Source organism: Labeo rohita, chromosome 8, assembly GCF_022985175.1.
Source record: "Labeo rohita strain BAU-BD-2019 chromosome 8, IGBB_LRoh.1.0, whole genome shotgun sequence".
Lineage (NCBI taxonomy): Eukaryota > Metazoa > Chordata > Actinopteri > Cypriniformes > Cyprinidae > Labeo > Labeo rohita.
The window spans coordinates 30,962,919-30,981,577 of record NC_066876.1 but is presented as its reverse complement, the minus strand read 5'-3'; the positions used below and the strand labels follow the sequence as shown (position 1 = coordinate 30,981,577).

The window sequence follows — 18,659 nt, the reverse complement described above, 5'->3', positions numbered from 1 at the left end:
ATTGTTTGGGTCAAAATTATTGATTTTTCTTTTATGCCAAAAATCATTAGGATATTAAGTAAAGATCATGTTCCATGAAGATATTTTGTAAATTTCCTACCATTAATAGATAAAAAATTAATTTTTGATTAGTAATATGCATTGATAAGAACGTCTTTTGGACAACTTTAAAGGTGATTTTCTCAATATTTTGATCAGATTCCAGATGTTCAAATAGTTGTATCTCAGCCAAATATTGGCATATCCTAACAAACCATTAATGGAAAGCTTATTTAAAGCTTTCAGATGATGTATAAATCTCAATTTAAAAAAACTGACCCTTATGACTGGTTTTGTGGTCCAGGGTCACATATATGAAAAAACAAACAAACAAACAAAAAAACATAAAATTGCAGTTTTGCAAAGCCAAAGTTGCAACCTGCAGCTATAAACTGTGAGAAATGTTTAATCAGAGTAATTAAAAATGTGACTGCTAAAGCACACAATTGCCTTTTTTACAGTGTAGTTCATTGCACTTTTTCAACTTTTAATTTGATTAATGATTTAAATAAACCTTAGTTGAGCAGAAACTACAGAAACAAGTGCGACAGTTTAAATCAGGGGTTGTGGAGATCTGATAAAGCTATATTTAAGACCAAGTATTTAAGGATTAAATTGAAGGAACACAATGTCAAAATGTTCTGTTAATGTAAATATCTAGGGATTTCTTCCTAAGTATTTTTGTCTTGTTTTCCAGTGCCAATGTCTAAAGATTCATAAATCAAAATACATTTACTTGAAATGCAAAATAACTTAAGAAGTGAATCAAGTGAGTTTATGATTTAAAAAAAGAACAAAAATTTGCCAAAATCAACTTAACACAAAAGGAAAACAAGTTTTCATTCCCCACTGACAGATTTTGTACTTGATGTTTTGATATTTGTATGGGAAAACAAAAATACTAAGGCGGATATTCATGCTTTGCGACATTACGGCTATGGCTTTCTGCTCTGATTTCTTATTTTTAAGGCCCTCATTTGTGGAAGAAAGAATTAAGACTTTTTAAGACCCGCAGAAACGATGTTGCCGTAACTTCTTGATGGATCAATTTGCAAAACACAATCATTCCTTTACTCAAAACATGAGTTACACATGTTGATCTAAGATGTTTTAATGTGTTGAGAGTTCCGTCATGAGCGTTTCAGCCGCACCGCGGTAATTCAGTTTCCATTAGCACTTGTGTGTGATTAATACCCTCCCATCCACTTGATTTAGGATTCATCACCGTTTTCTGTCAGAAATCCTGTGTGGAGAATGTCAGTCAGTTCCTCCCTTCAGCAGAGAATCAAGACACACGGAGCGGATCCGGACGACAGCGGGGATGACTGGGAGATCGGGGTTGGGAATCTGATCATCGACCTGGACGCGGATTTGGAGAAGGATCGACAGAGATTGGAGATGAATCGCGTTTTGAGCGTTAAAAGCGCGGTGGAAGGTCGCGAAGAGCTCGAGTACAATTGCGCGGGCGCAGGCGCCGTGTTCGACGGCCTGACGCGAGCCTCCGCCGCCAGCGAGCAGCCGTTCCTCTGCAAGGAACCCAAGAAATTCAAGCTGAAACGAAGGAATTCCACCACGGACACGGATCGATTCCCGTCGCTGGAGATTGTGAGCAGCATTCCGAAAGTATGCGTCGGTAAGCGGCGCGGCGGAGAGATGAATTCAGCACCAGCGCCGGTGGACAGCGACAATCCGGCGCCGCTCGCCCGAGCCAAAGACGGCAAGAAGGGCAAAAGCCAGAGCAAAGGAGTCAAGAGAGAGAAAGACTCGGCAAGGACGCGGAAAGACAAGCCGAGCGATGAATTTGGCCCGCTGTCAGAGAACGGAAGCGCCTTGGGAGGAACGGAGAATCTCGTCGTCGGCAGGGGCGGAATGGACGCGGCTATTGTTGACCACACTGACGACACGAGCACCGATGAGCACAGCCTGAGGACGGTAAGCTCACATCTGTCCTTCAGATACCTTCATGTCAAAGTAAAACAAGTTGGTAATGCGCAAGCAATGCGTCCGATTGAGCCGTGCGAGCATTACACGAATCCTGTCGTGTCGTCAAACCGCTAATGTGTGCGCGATCCGTTATGGAACGTTTAGAAGAAACGAGCGTGAGGCTGTAGGTTGTGCTGATGGCGGATTCAGTGTTTGTGTACTTGAGAATGACGCTTCCACATGCACAATTGCACATCCGTGTCTGTTTGCTTCTTTGTGAGCTACGTGAATTCTCTTTGCAGCCGGCGAGATTCGTCAAAAACGAGCACCAAACACCTTGCGTGCAATGGTTGGCTCGGTTTGCAATATCAATATAACGAGGTTTTCTTTTGTTTGTCAGCCATTTCCTTTGTTAACGCAGCCCCTGTCAAATTCTTCACGTCTGTTGCTATTGGAAACGTAAGCATCATAATTCCCTCTGTTTGTTTTGGACAAAGACATACTGGCTTGTTTAAAGCCAAGATGCTTTTCGTGTGTTATTTACAGTTTTAAATATAGAGACAAGCTCCACCCCCTCCAGCCTTGGCCATTCTGCTCTATTGTCCCTGTACCTAGATGTCTTTTTCATTTTGCCTTGATTCCAGTGACATCGCTCAGATAGAGCTATTGTGACATACACTTAATGCTGTCATTTCTATAGGCGCTTTTGTGTGTTTTCCTTGAACAAGGATTGCTGAATGGAAAAAACCACAAAAGTCAAATGTTTTGATGCAACTGAGCAACAAGGAACTTGCATGCAACTGCATTATACTTCAGCTGGCACTGTGTTTGTGCTCTCTCTCCCTCTCTAGTTGAGTGTTAAGACGCGGTCAGTTGGAACTAACACACAGGAAGCCGAGAAAGCCCTCGAGTCCAGCTACATGGAGCCATGTCAACCAGGAACGAGTGTCAATCTAGAGGGTATTGTGTGGCATGAGACAGAGGAAGGTGAGAGCATGTTATAAAAATATACAATATTCTGTTGTAAAATCATCAGCTTTTTCACATCACCTTGTCTTCTTTGCCACATTATGAATGACTGCATTCACATTGGTTTCACTGGATATGCGATGAGTGAAGGGCGAGTTTTGTCATTAGCTCCACAGGACTGCGTTTTCAAAGCAGCTGTGAGACTGAAGCATTTGAAGGAAGAGGAGACACTGGTTGCATATTGATTAAGCAAATTAAAATTGCAGACCACCATCTTAACTTCCATCAGTGAGATCAAGCACAGAATGAATCCGTTCGAAAGACCAAGATATGGCTAAACCTAAATTTGGTGATTGCAGAAAATCTTTTGGAATACTGTGGCTTTTAATATTTCAAAAGGAACTCATTACTGTGACTGTTTCTCTTTGATTTCAGGAGTTCTAGTTGTGAATGTCACATGGAGGAAAAGGACCTATGTGGGCACTCTCTTAGACTGTACCAAGCATGACTGGGCTCCACCACGGTAAAACGCCCTCCTTTCTTCTTGAATGCTTGACTTGCAGAGTATATGTGACCCTGGACCACAAAAACAGTCTTAAGTAGAACGGGTATATTTGTAGCAATAGCCATGGGTCAAAATGATCAATTTTTCTTTTATGCGAAATATCATTAGGATAAGAAGATCATGTTCCATGAAGATATTTTCTACATTTATACTGTAAATATATCAAAACTTTTTTGATTAGTAATATGCATTGCTAAGAAATTCATTTGGACAACTTCAAAGATGATTTTCTCAGCATTTTGATTTTTTTGCACCCTCAGACTGACGATTTTCAGATAGTTGTATCTCAGCCAAATATTGTCCTCAATTTAAAAAAAATTTACCCCTATGACTGGTTTTGTCCAGGGTCATATATATACATTTAAATTAAGATTCAAGAAGTACTGATGATTTACATACACAGTTGATTGATTTACATACACTTGTTGTTCTTAACCAGGTTTTGTGAATCGCCAATGAGCGATTCTGATATTCCTTACGCACGTGGACGTGGTAAACGGATGCGGCTGGCCATACCAGATCAACCAACTGCTGACCCAAGTTTGTCCAAGATACGAGGACTAACTCACAAGAGGCGCGGCGTGGGAATTGGCAACAAAGGAAGACGAGGGAGTCTGAACCTCAGTGGCTGTAGGACACCTGGATACTACGCCGTGGAGGACATCAAATCCAATCCGCTTATTTGTGGAAAGCGAAAAGGCAAAGCCCCAGCAGATCTAGATTTGAGCTTGGTCTCGGAGGACATTAGGAATGGGAATGGGAAAAGGATACGAGCCAAATCCAGGAGCGCTCCGTCCACCCCTCAGGGTAAATCCGACCCTGTGTTTCTCGATCAAGTTTGCGCATCTCCAATGCTAATAGACTGTCCGCATCCGAACTGCAACAAGAAGTACAAACATATCAACGGGCTCCGTTACCACCAGTCCCACGCTCACCTGAACAATGACAGCAAGCAAGAGTTTGAGGTGGAGAGCGAAGACAGACTTTCAGATTTCGATGAACCGCTCAGCACGGTACCTTTCGATTCTTCTGAAAACGCCATCTCCAAGAAGCCCAGAGGCATGTATAAACTCAATGCGGTTGGTTCTCCAAAGAGCAGGAAAGCATTGCTCAACAACGATAGCAGTCCCATATCCAACGCAAAACTACGCCCTAATGTGGTGAGTAAAGACGGATCCATAGATGATCTGAGCAACCTCCCACTCATTTCCAACATGTCAGTTGTGCTTGAGAACTGCCTCATGACGGATCGTAACGCATCCGTTGAGATGCCTAAGCTGGAAGCGGAAGGTGCTATTGATAAGAGGGACATGTGTAGCAAAGTTAAGAAAGAAGGGTTCACCGAACGATGCTTAGCCAAGTCTCGAACCAACAGACTCATCAACGCTGCTCCTGCTCCTCCGAAGCTGACCGCTATTCCACCAGCTGCATTTTCCACTAAAATCACGGAAGTTTCTTCTCATCAGGCCTCTCCAACTGTTGCCCTCACAAAAGCCAAGAACCTCTCACTGAAACCCATCAAGCCAAAGCTGGACGTAATTGCACAAGTTAACATGGCCAACACCACAGCAGTCCTGAGCAAAGACAGTAAGAGAAAGGAAAAGCATCGATTAAAGGACAGGAATTGTAAAGATCCACGGAGTCCCAAAAGCGACCCGATGTATACAAAAGCGGACGATGCAAAGAGTATCGGCAAGGACTTTCCTGTGAGCCTCTTGAAAGAGCACTTGAGCAAGCAAGATGTTGTAAACGGTCCAAACGAAACGCAAGAAAGCCGCATGGCTAGCATCAGAGCCGAGGCCGACAAGGTGTACACGTTTTCAGACAACGCGCCAAGTCCTTCCATTGGGAGCTCTGCGAGAATGGACTGCGTCCCACTTACGAACGGAGATGGAGCAAGTGCTAAAACCAACAGCCCTGCATACTCCGACATATCCGACGCCGCTGAGGATGGTGGATCAAACTCAAGATCTAGAAGGAATTCGACACAAGACTCAAACTCAAAGATTTCCTCAATGAGTACCGCTCCCACGGTGACCCCAGGAAAAGAGGTCCAGTCTACATCTCACAGCCATGCCTATGAATCCCACTGTATCCCAGGTTACATGCATTCTGGGCAAGCCAATTCCACCTCGTTCCATAAGGTGGCCTCTCCCTATGGTCGGACGAAGGATGATTTGAGAGATTTAAATGAGGATATAAAAAGCTCAGAATCCTCCAGCCACTCAAGTTCCCAATCACAGATTCAGTACGCCGAAACGCACACGGCGCTGGCTCAGTCTTTGTACTATGGACAGTACAGCCGGGGTGTTTCCATGGACCAGAAGGTTCTCATGATGCCCAACACCCACAGACCGCTCAGCGAGGCTTGCTGTGAGGAAATCCAGTATAGCAAGCAGAGTAGAGGTCAAGTTAGACGAGGATCTGAGCAGAAGGAACGAACGAAGGATGAGCAGAAACAATTCATAAGCTCTCCTCAGTCGATTCATAAAGGGGCGAACTCTGTTAAGATTAGCTGTGCGAAACCTGGCTTCATCTATGTAGAGTTGGACAAGCAGCTGTCGTTTCAACAGCAGCAGCAACAGGGGAAAACGTCCCATGTCGGCATATCAAAAGAACAAGGGGTCCTCAAGGAGTCTGAAGAGCTCAGTTTGGAGAGTTCAAACTCAAAATCAAATGTGGACACAAATGTAACATTTCTAAATGTAAGTTACTGATGTTACTTATCATTTACTGAGGAAATGTTCTTTTAAAGACAATAACAGACTTCTAGAAATGTCCTTGGTTTTGTTGGAGTAACAATCCAAAGCATGTTGTTTTGAGTGCTGTTTTTGGAAATATGATCCTTAATCATCAAATGATCGAATTGCCAGGATTCTTTGATGATTGAGAGCATATTGATTTTTAAGACGTTGCCATCCTTTTGAAATGTTCCAACGCATTAAACACTAGGGCTACTGTTTCATAACAAAGGGCTTCCCTGTAAGGTGTGTAAATTTCATTGGTTGTCAGACCAGAAACTGTTTGACAGTAGATGTTCCTCTGGGTTTAGGCTTCAGAATCTCAGTCCTGGAGCCACTCTTATCAGTCCAAATATGTCAAGCCGCAAAATCAAGAGGTCAACAAGATCTCTGAGGAAATGAGTCTGAGTCCAGACAAGGGGAAAGACTGGCACATGCCCCTAGAGCCCGAGTCCAGGCTGGAGGCCGAACTCCAGACCGCCAAGTGCGAGACGGCTGCCGAGGTCGCTGAGGAAAACACCAGACCGGAGGTGGACGAGATAGCAGGCGAGACGTCTGAAGACTCACAGAATGCGAGAGGGCCCGCGTCGTCACCCCAGCAATCCTTCATTCAGTTTCAGCACTCCTACCCCTATTTGCACCTGTGTGAGACGAGCAGCAATGCTTACAGAGTGATGTCTCCGGCTTTGGTGCATAATTACCCAGGTAATCATCTTCTGTACATCGCAAATACAAACCCAAAACTTTCACAGAGTGGAGCTTGTGCTACAAACTACTTGTAAAGTGTAAGCTGTGTGTCTTCCATTCTAGGTTTCCATTACCCTCTGTATGGAAAAACGGCAGGGAGAGAAGATTCAGAAGGGGCTCAAAGCAGCAAACCAGTGACAGATTCGACAGCATTAGAGCTTCTGTCACATCCTCTCCTGCCATATCACGGCAAATCTCCCGTTGTATGTATCTCGCTTCAAAAAAGTAAAAGTCACTGGTGAAACTTTTTTAGTAAGGCTTATTGTCTACCTCAGAGTCATATTTGGACCTAAATGTGCTGTAAACAAACTGTGAAGCTAAAATTGTTCTGGATAGCAGAACATAGTTCCTTCAGGAACATCCAGACACACAGCAATACAATAAAAAGTACATAAAAGTAATCCTGGCAAGTTGTTGGGAATTGTGTACACAATGGACTCATGAAACATGTTTCTTAAAGTGCTTAAAAAGATGAATTAGATGGTTAGTCACTCTGATGGATTCATGTAGATCCTTTATGTTTTAAATATGTCCTGCTGTCCAAAGACAAGTTGGCAGCACAACGTGTTCATTTAAACTGTATATGTACAGTTCAAGGGCTTTGGCAGGCTAACCAAATAAAACATGATGATCATTTCAATGTCTTTCGCAGTTGTTTACACATTGTATGTTTTACTCCTTTAGCCTGGAGAAAGAGGATCTCCAGAGCAGGAACGAGAGACTGAACGGGAGAGAGAATCGGTTCCATTCGGCCGCCACCTTCAGACACATCATCTCACTCACCTGGGCATGAGCTACACGCTGGTGTCTGGCCAGTATGACCCCTTTCAAGGTGAAAAGGTCAAAAACAACTGAACTATCCTACACTACTGAACTCACTATATGCATCAAAGGGCTCATATCATGAGGAATCATACTGATCTTGTAAAACAAGAGTTTGTTGTGCTATTAAAACGCTCACTGTAACATTCAGACCTCATTCAGTTTCCTTTCCAGTCCTTGAAGAACATCTATAGAAACTAATCTGCAAAACTGACTCATTCTGAAATTCTGCAACTTTCTGATGATTGTAAACAGGTACATGAGCAGCAAGTGCTTTTGCCATGTCACATACTAAGAGGACATGTCTTACTCAAGCTTTTTGACTCATGAACCACAAACCTACTTTCCATATTGTCAAGAATAACAATTGCTGTTTGTGTGAAAATATATTATAATTTCAGAAAACACTTTAGTCCTGCAGCATGCACTTGGCTTTAAAGACACAGAAACAAAAAGTATCCATTTAATTCTAAGTGCAGTAGAGAGAGGAAAACTAAACTATGAATGGTTTTGGGTGCAATTACTAAGTGGGCCTCAAGGAAACAAAAGTGCATGTTACAAATGATATGAGCCCTTTAAGCATGTTTACAGTGAAGATAAAAGAAATGCTATGGTAAGAGTTGATTGTAATGTTCTGTGATCTGTGATCCTTAAGGTTTGAGTTCTGCGGCACTGGTTGCAAACCAGCAAGTGACGACGACACAAACCTGCTCCAGCGGTGAGAAAACGAAAATTATTAAATAAAATAAATGTAACCCTGGACCACAAAACCAGTCATAAGTGTACATTTTTTGAAATAGAGATTTATAAATCAGCTTTCCATTGATGTATGGTTTGTTAGGATAGGCCATATTTGGCCAAGATACAACTATTTGAAAATCTGGAATCTGAGTGTGCAAAAAAATCTAAATATTGAGAAAATCACCTATAAAGTTGTCCAAATGAAATTAACTTCTTAGCAATGCATATTACTAATCAAAAATTAGGTTTTGGTATATTTATGGTAGGAAATTTACCAAATATCTTGATGGAACATGATCTTTACTTAACATCCTAATAATTTTTGGCATAAAAAACACCGATAATTTTGACCCATACAATGTACTTTTGGCTATAGCTACAAATATACCCGTGCTACTTAAGAGTGGTTTTGTGGTCCAGGGTCACAGATTCCTTTAGCTCGAACAGTAGACCATGGCGCTAGGTCATGGGTTTGATTCATATGCACTGCATGAACTCACCAAATGTATACATTAAATCCAGTGTAGGTCACTTTGATTTGATTGAATTGATTGATTGAATTGAAGCAAGTGAACATTTATATTGGGGATGCTTGCTTCCAACTAACAGAAAACATTCCTAGAACTTTGGCTAATGTTCTGGCAAGGTTCTCTCAAAGTTATGAACGAACATTCTTCCAGTAATGTTAATAGAATGTTTGATTAGAGTTATCTAACCATTTCTGTAACATTTTAGTCAGACGTTCATCTAGCTTTTTTATATGTTACTACTTGTTTCAGAATGTTCAGAAAACATTTAAAACGAACGTTTCCATAATGTTTGCAAACTGATTACATGGAATGTCCCTTTAACATTCATATAACGTTTAATTCTATAACTGGACATTTTGATCATTCAGAGAAAATTCAAAAATAACATTTTTATAACTTAAAGGGAATGTTAGCAAAATGTTCTTAGTACATCCTTTTGGTTTCTTACTGTCTGTTCAATCTGCAGAGAACGACGGGAAGATGTGAGATGTTCCCGACTCACACGAGGATTCACAGACATCAATTCCATGGTGTTACTCATCGCCTCCATAGGAGGCAGCGACTAATTTCATTTCTAACCAATGAATGTACTAATGGAGGACTGCAGCGGAACTAGACATGGCTACGTGGTGACACGGGCCTGAGAAACATTTCCTTCAGGTGCCCGTCACACACAAACCCTCTGGTCATTGGATTTTGCCTGTAAATGGCTACATCTAGCTGTTTGTATGCACTCATATTGTTGTGTAACCATACTATTGAATGTATTTGCTATTTCATCACCTCTGTGTGGTAAAGGACGGTTTGCAATAGATTCTAAGTGACTGTAAGGTGGCTCGCTCCGCATCGACTTATTACCATGAATATACTGTTATTAACAGCCATTAATCTATTATATCGTATAAAGTGGATGTTAATCAACAGTTCATCTCAGTGCCATACGGTATTATCGTGATGTACATAGTTGTACATAGTTGAACGAAGCTCAGCAGCGACTATAACTAGCTTATGTACCTTTGTATTGATTCAGTGCAATGTATGGTCGTCTACCCACCTCACCGACACGGCAGACGTAGTCCTTTGTTACTTCAATAGTAATGCATAACTAAATATGTTTACAAGTGGTTTTCTGGACAGAAAGTCAATGGTGTAGGTTGGTTGAGTCCTGTCATTAGGTTTTTCTTGATGTCTGCTATATCATTAAACTGCAGTTGCTTTTTATACTGTCTCTGCCTTAACATGTTTGGCAATCCAAATAAAAAGTCAAGGTTGTTTTTACATGCAGATTGTTTTTTTTGTTTTTTTGTTTTTTTTGGATTGGGGATCTATTTGAATGTGAAAGTAAGTCGAGTTTGCAGTGAGAAAATATAAAAATAAACCATGTTTCAGTAGGTTGTTATTTCCCACTGTTTCTACAGGCCTTATCTATACAACTTTTATCTAACTTTTTTAAATGCTCATGTTTCAGAACATTTAGGAACCATTAAAAAGTAACTTTACCGTAAAGTTTGCAAAATTATAAAATGCAATATTCGCTTACTGTTCACGTAACCAAGAAAAAGCATTTTGCATGTTGAAATCTGGACGTTTTGATCGTTCAGAGAACGTTCAAACTGACATAACGTTTTCATAACAAAACGTTCTTAGAACATATTTTTGTTACCTGAGATAAAATCATAATAGATGAATACAAGATCTGCTTAAACAACACAATATTTCTGTCATGCTGTTTTACTGTGGAAGCAACTATTGTAAATACAACAAAAATGAGTGGATATGAATCTGAATGATTTCCAAATGCATAAGACATGGTATTTAAATAGTACTAAAATATATTTCAGAGAATACCATGACATTACCACGGTAAATGTGCATAAACACGGTATTTTCTGTAAGCGGTACTTTGGCGGCAGTTACGGTTACCATGGTAACGATCATTTAAAAGATTCAGACCAGTGTACACTGAATATGACAAAAATAAACAATCATTAAGCCAACGTATATTTAACATGTCATAAAAATATTCGGTCACTTACCTCATCTTCTATTTATTTTCAACAAAAGGCAAAAGATTCGTTATTATGAGTAACGTGTCATGCGCTCATCCGTCCTGCAGAGGGGGGGCGACTCACTCACTCACACAAACACGCCGCTGTTTCCGGCGGAAGTGCCGCAGACTGACAGTTACCGTCGTTATTTGAACACAACAGACGCGCTAAAAACAAACAACAGATAAACAGACATCTTAAAATCATTATGAGAGTGTTTAATTAACGCGGAGAGATGACATGGCTTCCAAATCAGAGCAGCTGCTGATTGTTGTTTCTATTCTTGAAGGTAACTGTGAGATTTGTTGATTTATGACTCCTGCAATAAAATCAAAGCGAATGCAGTATCATATGAATTATTAATGATAGTGAATTTACGTCATATTAATCACCTGGGATTATACGAGGCTTGACATGATTATTAGCTATATTTAAATATGTGTTTGTTGACAGATATGTCACTAATAAAGGAGTTTCAATAAGTACCATGGTGATATAATTTTTCGGTGAAAGTACCATGGTAATACTATGGTTTTCTCTACAGTGCTTTGGAGTGCCACATATATCTCATAGTATATGAATATGGTAATCATCTAATACCATTACTGTACCACTGTCACACTGTAGTCCTTTTTTAAATAAGTTTAGATCTATATGTTTACTCTTTATATGAATTGTTGTGCTGCCCAATATTTTTGTGGAAACTGTGATGCATTTTATTTTTCAAGATTCACAAAGAATAGCAAGTTCAAATGAACATTATTTAGTATTTATTTGAAATAGAAATCTCTTGGGAACATTGTAATTGTCTTTACTGGCACTTTTGATCAATTTAATGCGTCCTTGATGAATAAAAGTATTAATTTATCATTTAAAAAAAGTCATTTCTAATTAATAGAAACATATTCGATCGTCACAAATGTCTTTACTGCCAATTTTGAGCAATTTAATGCATCTTTGATGAATAAAAGTATTATTTATATTTTTAAAAAGTAATTTCTAATTAATAGAAATGTATTTTAACATTATAAATGTCTTTACTGTCACTTTTGATCAATTTAATACATCCTTGATGAGTTTAAGTAAAAAAAAAAGTAATTTCTAATTAATAGAAATATATTTTAACATTATACATGTCTTTACTGTCACTTTTGATCAATTTAATGCATCCTTGATTGATAAAAGTAATAATTTCTTTTTTTTTGACTTACTTTACTCTTTTGAATGGTAGTGTATGACAGTTTCCACAAAAATATTGTGCAGCACAACTGTTTTCATCATTGCTAATAATCAGAAATGTTTGTTGAGCAGCAAATCAGCATATTAGAATGATTTCTGAAGGAGACTGGAGTGATGATGCTGAAAATTCAGTTTGATGAAAGAAATAAATTGCGTTTTAACAGATATTCACAAAGAAAATGGCTATTCTAAATTGTAATAATATTTCAGATTTTTACTGTGTTTTTGATCAAATAAATTCAGCCTTGGTGCACAGAAGAGACTTATTTCATAGAAAAAAATTATTCTAAGCTTTTCACAGGTAGTGTTTATTTTTGGTATAATATCTTGTATATTTCTCTCATTATAATCACCGCCGCTCAATGTCTGTTTATGTTTATAGCACTTTTTCAGTATATATTCCTCTGAAGCAGAATGACTGATCTGTGTTTTCTTCATTAGGCCATCAGTTTCCTAGGAGTCCGCGGCACACGCTGGTAGTCGAGGCTCGCTTTGACGGAGAGACGTTGGCCACAGACCCAGTAGAACACAAAGAACAGCCGCAGTTCTGCACTGAACTGGCCTGGGAGCTCGACCGCAAGACGCTGCACCAACACCGGTAAGTTTGCTCATCTGACCCACCTCAATATGACATCCATCAGCTTCTCTCTCACTCAGTGCCGTCTGCTCCTCCCACAGACTCCAGAGAACACCAATCAAACTACAGTGTTACGCAGTCGACTCCAACACGTCTGCGAGAGAGTGTGTGGGATACATCATCCTCGATCTGAGATCAGTGCAAGAGATCAAGCAGGTCAGATTGTCTGCTTTCTGGTATAAATATCCCACTGCTGTTTAGAATAGTAAAGAGTTTGAAATGTTTTCCAAAGTTTTAAATGTTAGTTTATCACTGATAATAATCAGAAATCAGAAAGCTGTTTTGTCTTTTTTGAAAGTCTTCTATTTGTTCTTCAGGCTCCTAAATGGCATCCTTTGCTCAGTAGTAAGTACACAAAACAAAAACCTGCTCTGCTGATCAGCATGATCTTAGAGAACGACACCAAACCAGCAGCTGAGCAGTTTAAAGCAAAGAAAGCACCACCGAGACCAGGTACCTGAAACACATAAACACGTCTAATGTTTGTGGTTTCTTTGCGTCTTATTTGTGTTGTTGTTTCCTTTCCATTTTCCATTTTTCCTTTTGTTCTTTGCTTCTGTTGATTGGCTTCAAAGCTTCATGTTCTACATGCTTGTTTGTTTTTCCACACTCTGTCTCAGGTCAGTGCTGGTTCAGTTCTGTCTCATAAGACAATACTGTTAAAATCAACATAAAATTAAAAAAATAATAATGGTTTCCTGTTTTTTTGGTGAAGAATTCATCAGTGATTTTATTCCAAATAAAAACAATTGGAAAAACTTAATTCATCCCTGATGAATAAAAGTATTAATTTACAATTTATAAAAGGCATTTTTTTAATAATTAGTAGAAATATATTTTAACATTAAAAATGTCTTTAATGTCACTTTTGAACAATTTAATGCATCCTTGATGAATAAAAGTATTAATTTATAATTTAAATATAACTTTTGATCAAAAAAATAATAATGGTTTCCTGTTTTTTGGTGAGGAATTCATCAGTGATTTTATTCCAAATGATAAAAAATTGACCAAAAAAAAAGTTTTTTGTGAACTTTCACCAAAATGAAATAACTTTCTTCACCACTGAAACAACTTTACAAATTATTGCAAATGTTTTTGTTAATTGTAATTAGGCTGAAATAAAATAAGTATTAAATGAATAAAATTAAGAAAGTTATGATATCATTTGTCTTATTTATCTCTCTTGAATTTTTTTTTCTAAATTAATGTTTTTTGATTAATTTGTAATTCATGTTTTGTGAAACAGTTGATGTCTATATTGGTAAAAATACTGACTGTAACTAAAACAGCTAAAAATAAATTTAAACGTTAATAATATTTGGAAAAAAAACCCCAAATAAATAAAAATTACAAAAGCAAAAAGAAAATTACTAAAGATTAATATAAAAAAAAATACAATTATTAAAATAAAATGAATAACAATTAAAAGCTAATTCAAAATATGAATAACAATATAATAGTATGTAATAATACTAAAATAACACCGATGTGCCGTTGGTTAAAGTTATTGTTAACTAGCAGTAAAATATCTATGCAGTTATTGTTTTAGGCAGTGTTTGTGGTGATGTCAGTAGTTATACAGTAATTTGATGCTGGTTAATGTGATGAACCTTAAAAGGGTCGTGAGTGTCGTTCATGTTTACTCTCATGATCGTTTTGTTAATGAAGTCACTGTAAACTCTGTAGGATCTCCAGCGCTGGTTCCTCTGGATTCTGGTAAACTTAAAGCGGTTCTGAACGAGGAAGAAGGTTTTCATCAGATCGGACCTGAAGATGTCTGCGCTGACATGTTTGTACTGTCGGTAACGGTTGCATTTGCTACTAAACTGGAGCGGGTAAAAAAGCTGCTGTCGTATATCAATCTCATTACTATATTTGCACGTTAATGTACATGAAGGCTAAACGACACATTTCTCTGCTCTTCAGTTGATCTCCAGCTCGACTAAGTTGTCCAGCGAGGGCTCTGAGTTCTTTTTCTATTACACTTTATTGGGGAACGACGTCACCAGTGAACCTTTCCAGAACCTCCTCAGTCCAAACTTTGAGCCTGAGCGAGCGTCCATCCGCATCCGCAGCAATGAGCGAGTCCTGCGGCTTTTCCTCAGCCAGCAGCCCTGTCTGCAGGTCAGCACAGATCACTGATAGTCATTACATTGGTAAACATACACTGCCGCTCAAAAGTTTGGGATCAGTAAGACTTGTAATGTTTTTTTAAAGAAGTTGTCAAGGCTGCATTTATTTGATCAAAAATACAGAAACAAACAGTAATATTGCAAAATGTTATTACAATATAAAATAATGTTTTTTAATTTAATGTACTTTAAAATATACTTTATTCCCGTGATGCAAAGCTGAATTTTCATCAGCTGTTACTCCAGTCTTAAGTGTCGCATGATCCTTCAAAAATCATTCTAATATGCTGATTTATTATCGAGTTGCATGTGCTTTGCTTTATTTTTGCTGATTTGTTATATTAGTATGTTTTTATTTATCTATTTATCTTTAAAATTTGAAAGATAAGACCTTGTTTGATAAGTCAAAACTTTGTTCGAAGTCCTTGAAGATAAAGTAGTGCTCAAAAGTCATTGAAAGTCATTTTACAGTATCTGTGTTGTCTAAGTCAATATCACATTTGCAGTGATGTAGATATTGGGAAAAAAAGAGCGCTCTTGCTGATGTGATATTGCTAAACTATATCATATACTATAAATATGAGAGGGTCTTTTATTTTGTTTATTTATTTGCCTGAAATCTTGAATTTTTGATGTTGTATGTGATTCGCACACAGATCCATCTCTGCTGTGGAAACCAGTCTCTCGGCAGCACTGACATCAGTCTCAGTGGGTTAATAAAGAGCAGCGCTGATCTGACGAAACATCCTGCCACTATAGAGGGCGCTTTCATCCTGCAGCCCCCGAACCGGGTGAAACCCAGCCTGCAGTCTGTCCCGCTGGACCTCCAGCCGACCGTGGGCGTATCTGTGACACTGAGAGCCGAAGATGCCAATAATCAGGTCTGATCATATTTTTTAGTGCAAGAAAGCTTTACTAACATTGTAAGTTGATTTGATAGGGTACAAACATTTAGAAATGGTACCTTCAATAATTATTTTGCTTCATTTTTTTATTGCCTTTTTTTTTTTTTTTTTTTTAAATCTTTTCTGATGATTTCTAGACACAGAATATTGTTGTCTGTATAGATTGTTATTGGTTACAGACTTTCAGTGTTTTTAATATACATATGTTTCTAAACAGCTCGATGTAGCCATTGAAAATGGACCTAAAACTCCAGTAAAGAAAGGCCCCGTTCCAGCCGCCCAGCATGAACATCACCCCGAGGAGCCCAGAGCCATGATGACCCCGTCACCGGTGAGGAAATCACCAGACCGGCCTCACCGGTCTCCAGATGCTTCTCCTGAGCATCAGCACTCAGAGAGCGAAGCAGAGAGTCTGTGCAGTTATGACAGACACGCTCCGCCCAATGCGCATGAGAGACAGGCCCCACCCACTGCACATGGCAGACAGGCTCCGCCCACCATACATGGCAAGTATTTAAGCCCATGTAGAATCTGTGGGATTAATGACATTTGTTTTTATTGTCCTATTTCCTATAGAGTTTACCAGGAGCCCATTTAATTTGTCAGAATGATTTAAATCCAATTCGTATATATTGATATATTAGTGCATAAACTGATTTTAGTGCATGTCTGTAGAATTCTGTGCTGTTTCTGTATTATTTTGGTACAGTCTTTAAATCTCATTCAGTTCAGACTGCAAACTCATAGCTCATCAGTAATCATTAAAAAGCAATATTTCTCATGCTGTAGTGCTGTAAATGCAGTCACAGATGTGGGACTGTTTGATATGTGTGTCTAAATTGAATAACTGTGTTTTGTTCTTGCAGACGTCCCAGTTGTCCCAGATGTGACTGAAGCTGATGCTGCAGACTCGTCTGTCTCCATTTCTGCTCCAAAGATCTCCATCCCTGCCTCTGCACACCACTACTGCTTCTCCCTGGACCTGCGCAGTATCCGAGACCTCAGGACCAGCTTCCCCGTCAACTGCATCCTCAGGTGAGTCACAACACGCCGTCTGAGCTTTAGCATGCTTCTTTAACATGTCCATGTCATGACGCGCTTCCCTCTGGTTGCAGATACGCTTACCAGTTCTTCGGCAGCGCGGCTCCCATCATGACGAGTCCAGCAGTGGAGGTGAAGAAGAACACGGAGGTGTTTCTGCCACAGTCGTACTGTGCCTTTGACTTTGCTGCTCTGCCCAATCAGCTTCAGGACACTTTCCTCAGGTGAGATCAGACCTTTAATCCTAGAAATTCTACTGGATCATGCTTGATAAGTGAATTCATAAGGTCTCTAAATGATGTTCCTCACAATCTACCGTCTGATGTTGAGCTTATGTTGCCCCGCCCCTTTTCTGCTTTAAGCATTACAATGCTCGTGATCACTTTCAAATATTTATTACAAAATATACTGATAAATTGAACATAACGCACAGTGTTTCCATCTAAAATGTATTTTGAGCTGCAGCTCATCATATGATGGAGTGTTTCACTAGTTAGCAGTAAACCGGTTACCTCACCTCAAAATATTCATAAATTTGTGTTGGATGTTATCTTTGGAATGGAAATACTGATATTTTATATTTTCATAAAACCAGTAGTAGTACTGACAGTGTCGTGTAAACATGGATGAAGACGCAAAAAGAGGAACAGACAAACCGAATCAATTGAGTGAGTCATTTACGCTGGAACCGCTCCGATTGAGCAAAACTCGTGGCTTTAATCATTCAGTTCAAGTGATTCACTAGCAAAAAAACTGATTAAATGAAAAGAGCTATTCAGAATTTCAACATTGCTTGTTATGATTTTAAAAAGCACTTATAGTGATGGGTGAAACTGAGCTTTTCGAAAGTCCAAATCAGATGATGCAAAATGATTTACTGTTTCGAGGCGCTCCAATCGGATCGCTTATCGTGAATCATTTGATTCAGATCGGAAATTCAAATCGTGTATTGTGAATCAGACTTTGGAGCGGGTTTGTGAGTCACTTGATTTAGATTGAAACTTCGGAGTGGGTTCGCGAATCATTTCGTGTATTAAATAAAAGGTTTAGATTAGTCCTAAAAGTGAGTCATCTGTTTTGTTTTCTCTAAGACTAATCATATTTTTAAAAATTTACTTACATAAAAACATAGATTAGTCACAGCTGAATCCAAAAAGTAAGTCTGCTTACCATTTGGCTAACTGCTAGTTGGTCAGACCGGTTTTTAAGTTTCTTGTGTTAACTAAGTTAAGTTTACACAACTGGCCCCTGATCTGCAATGATGGTTCGCGAATCATAATTCAGATCAGGACTGAGTTTAATGTTAAATGTGCTTTATTTCTCTTTCTGTTTCTGTTCTTAAAGTTGACATTATTGCATACTTTGCATGTGCTGTGCTTTATTTTTGCCATTTTGTTATATTAGTATGTTTTTATTTGTTTATTTTTTTTAGAATTTGAAATATAAGGCATTGTTTGGTAAGTGAGATCCTTAAAGTCACTGAAAATAAAAAAGTAGTGCTTGAAAAGTCCTTTTGCAGTATCTGTGTGAATCTTGAGTAAATGTCAGAATAAAATGAGTAATATTTCCGGATGAAC

At 38.9% G+C, this 18,659-nt stretch overlaps 2 protein-coding genes across 3 annotated transcripts in view; both read left to right on the top strand.

The window, feature by feature from the left end:
• Nucleotides 1-14: 14 nt before the first annotated feature.
• On the top strand, nucleotides 15-10,355 carry znf608 (zinc finger protein 608). Of its 2 annotated transcripts, none has more exons than XR_007828266.1 (9): nucleotides 15-1,971; nucleotides 2,814-2,949; nucleotides 3,367-3,454; nucleotides 3,936-6,201; nucleotides 6,549-6,942; nucleotides 7,048-7,187; nucleotides 7,669-7,824; nucleotides 8,462-8,524; nucleotides 9,544-10,355. XR_007828266.1 is itself a non-coding variant. In XM_051117315.1 (9 exons), exons 1-9 carry the CDS (start codon nucleotides 1,294-1,296, stop codon nucleotides 9,561-9,563), a joined length of 3,933 nt encoding a protein of 1,310 aa, XP_050973272.1. In that variant the 5' UTR covers nucleotides 15-1,293; the 3' UTR covers nucleotides 9,564-10,355. The 2 variants fall into 2 exon arrangements, 1 of the variants encoding a protein (XP_050973272.1); XM_051117315.1 differs by having other exon boundaries at nucleotides 7,669-7,816.
• Nucleotides 10,356-11,254: 899 nt separating this feature from the next.
• LOC127170284 (centrosomal protein of 120 kDa) overlaps nucleotides 11,255-18,659 on the top strand; it is a 28,928-nt gene continuing 21,523 nt past the window's right edge. The window contains exons 1-10 of the mRNA XM_051118142.1: nucleotides 11,255-11,414; nucleotides 12,806-12,962; nucleotides 13,043-13,157; nucleotides 13,319-13,454; nucleotides 14,691-14,839; nucleotides 14,931-15,128; nucleotides 15,793-16,017; nucleotides 16,259-16,547; nucleotides 16,908-17,076; nucleotides 17,157-17,306. Coding sequence (XP_050974099.1) covers nucleotides 11,366-11,414; nucleotides 12,806-12,962; nucleotides 13,043-13,157; nucleotides 13,319-13,454; nucleotides 14,691-14,839; nucleotides 14,931-15,128; nucleotides 15,793-16,017; nucleotides 16,259-16,547; nucleotides 16,908-17,076; nucleotides 17,157-17,306 — 1,637 coding nt within the window. The 5' untranslated portion in view covers nucleotides 11,255-11,365. The remainder of the gene's footprint in view (nucleotides 11,415-12,805; nucleotides 12,963-13,042; nucleotides 13,158-13,318; nucleotides 13,455-14,690; nucleotides 14,840-14,930; nucleotides 15,129-15,792; nucleotides 16,018-16,258; nucleotides 16,548-16,907; nucleotides 17,077-17,156; nucleotides 17,307-18,659) is intronic.

What these genes read in the sequence shown, in the direction of transcription:
- znf608 (XM_051117315.1), top strand. Translation starts at nt 1,294, where the DNA reads ATGTCAGTCAGTTCCTCCCTTCAGCAGAGAATCAAGACACACGGAGCG. An exon ending in ATCACGGCAAATCTCCCGTT is followed by an intron (nt 7,188 to 7,668) that starts GTATGTATCTCG and finishes TTACTCCTTTAG; the next exon opens with CCTGGAGAAAGAGGATCTCC. An exon ending in GACACAAACCTGCTCCAGCG is followed by an intron (nt 8,525 to 9,543) that starts GTGAGAAAACGA and finishes TTCAATCTGCAG; the next exon opens with AGAACGACGGGAAGATGTGA.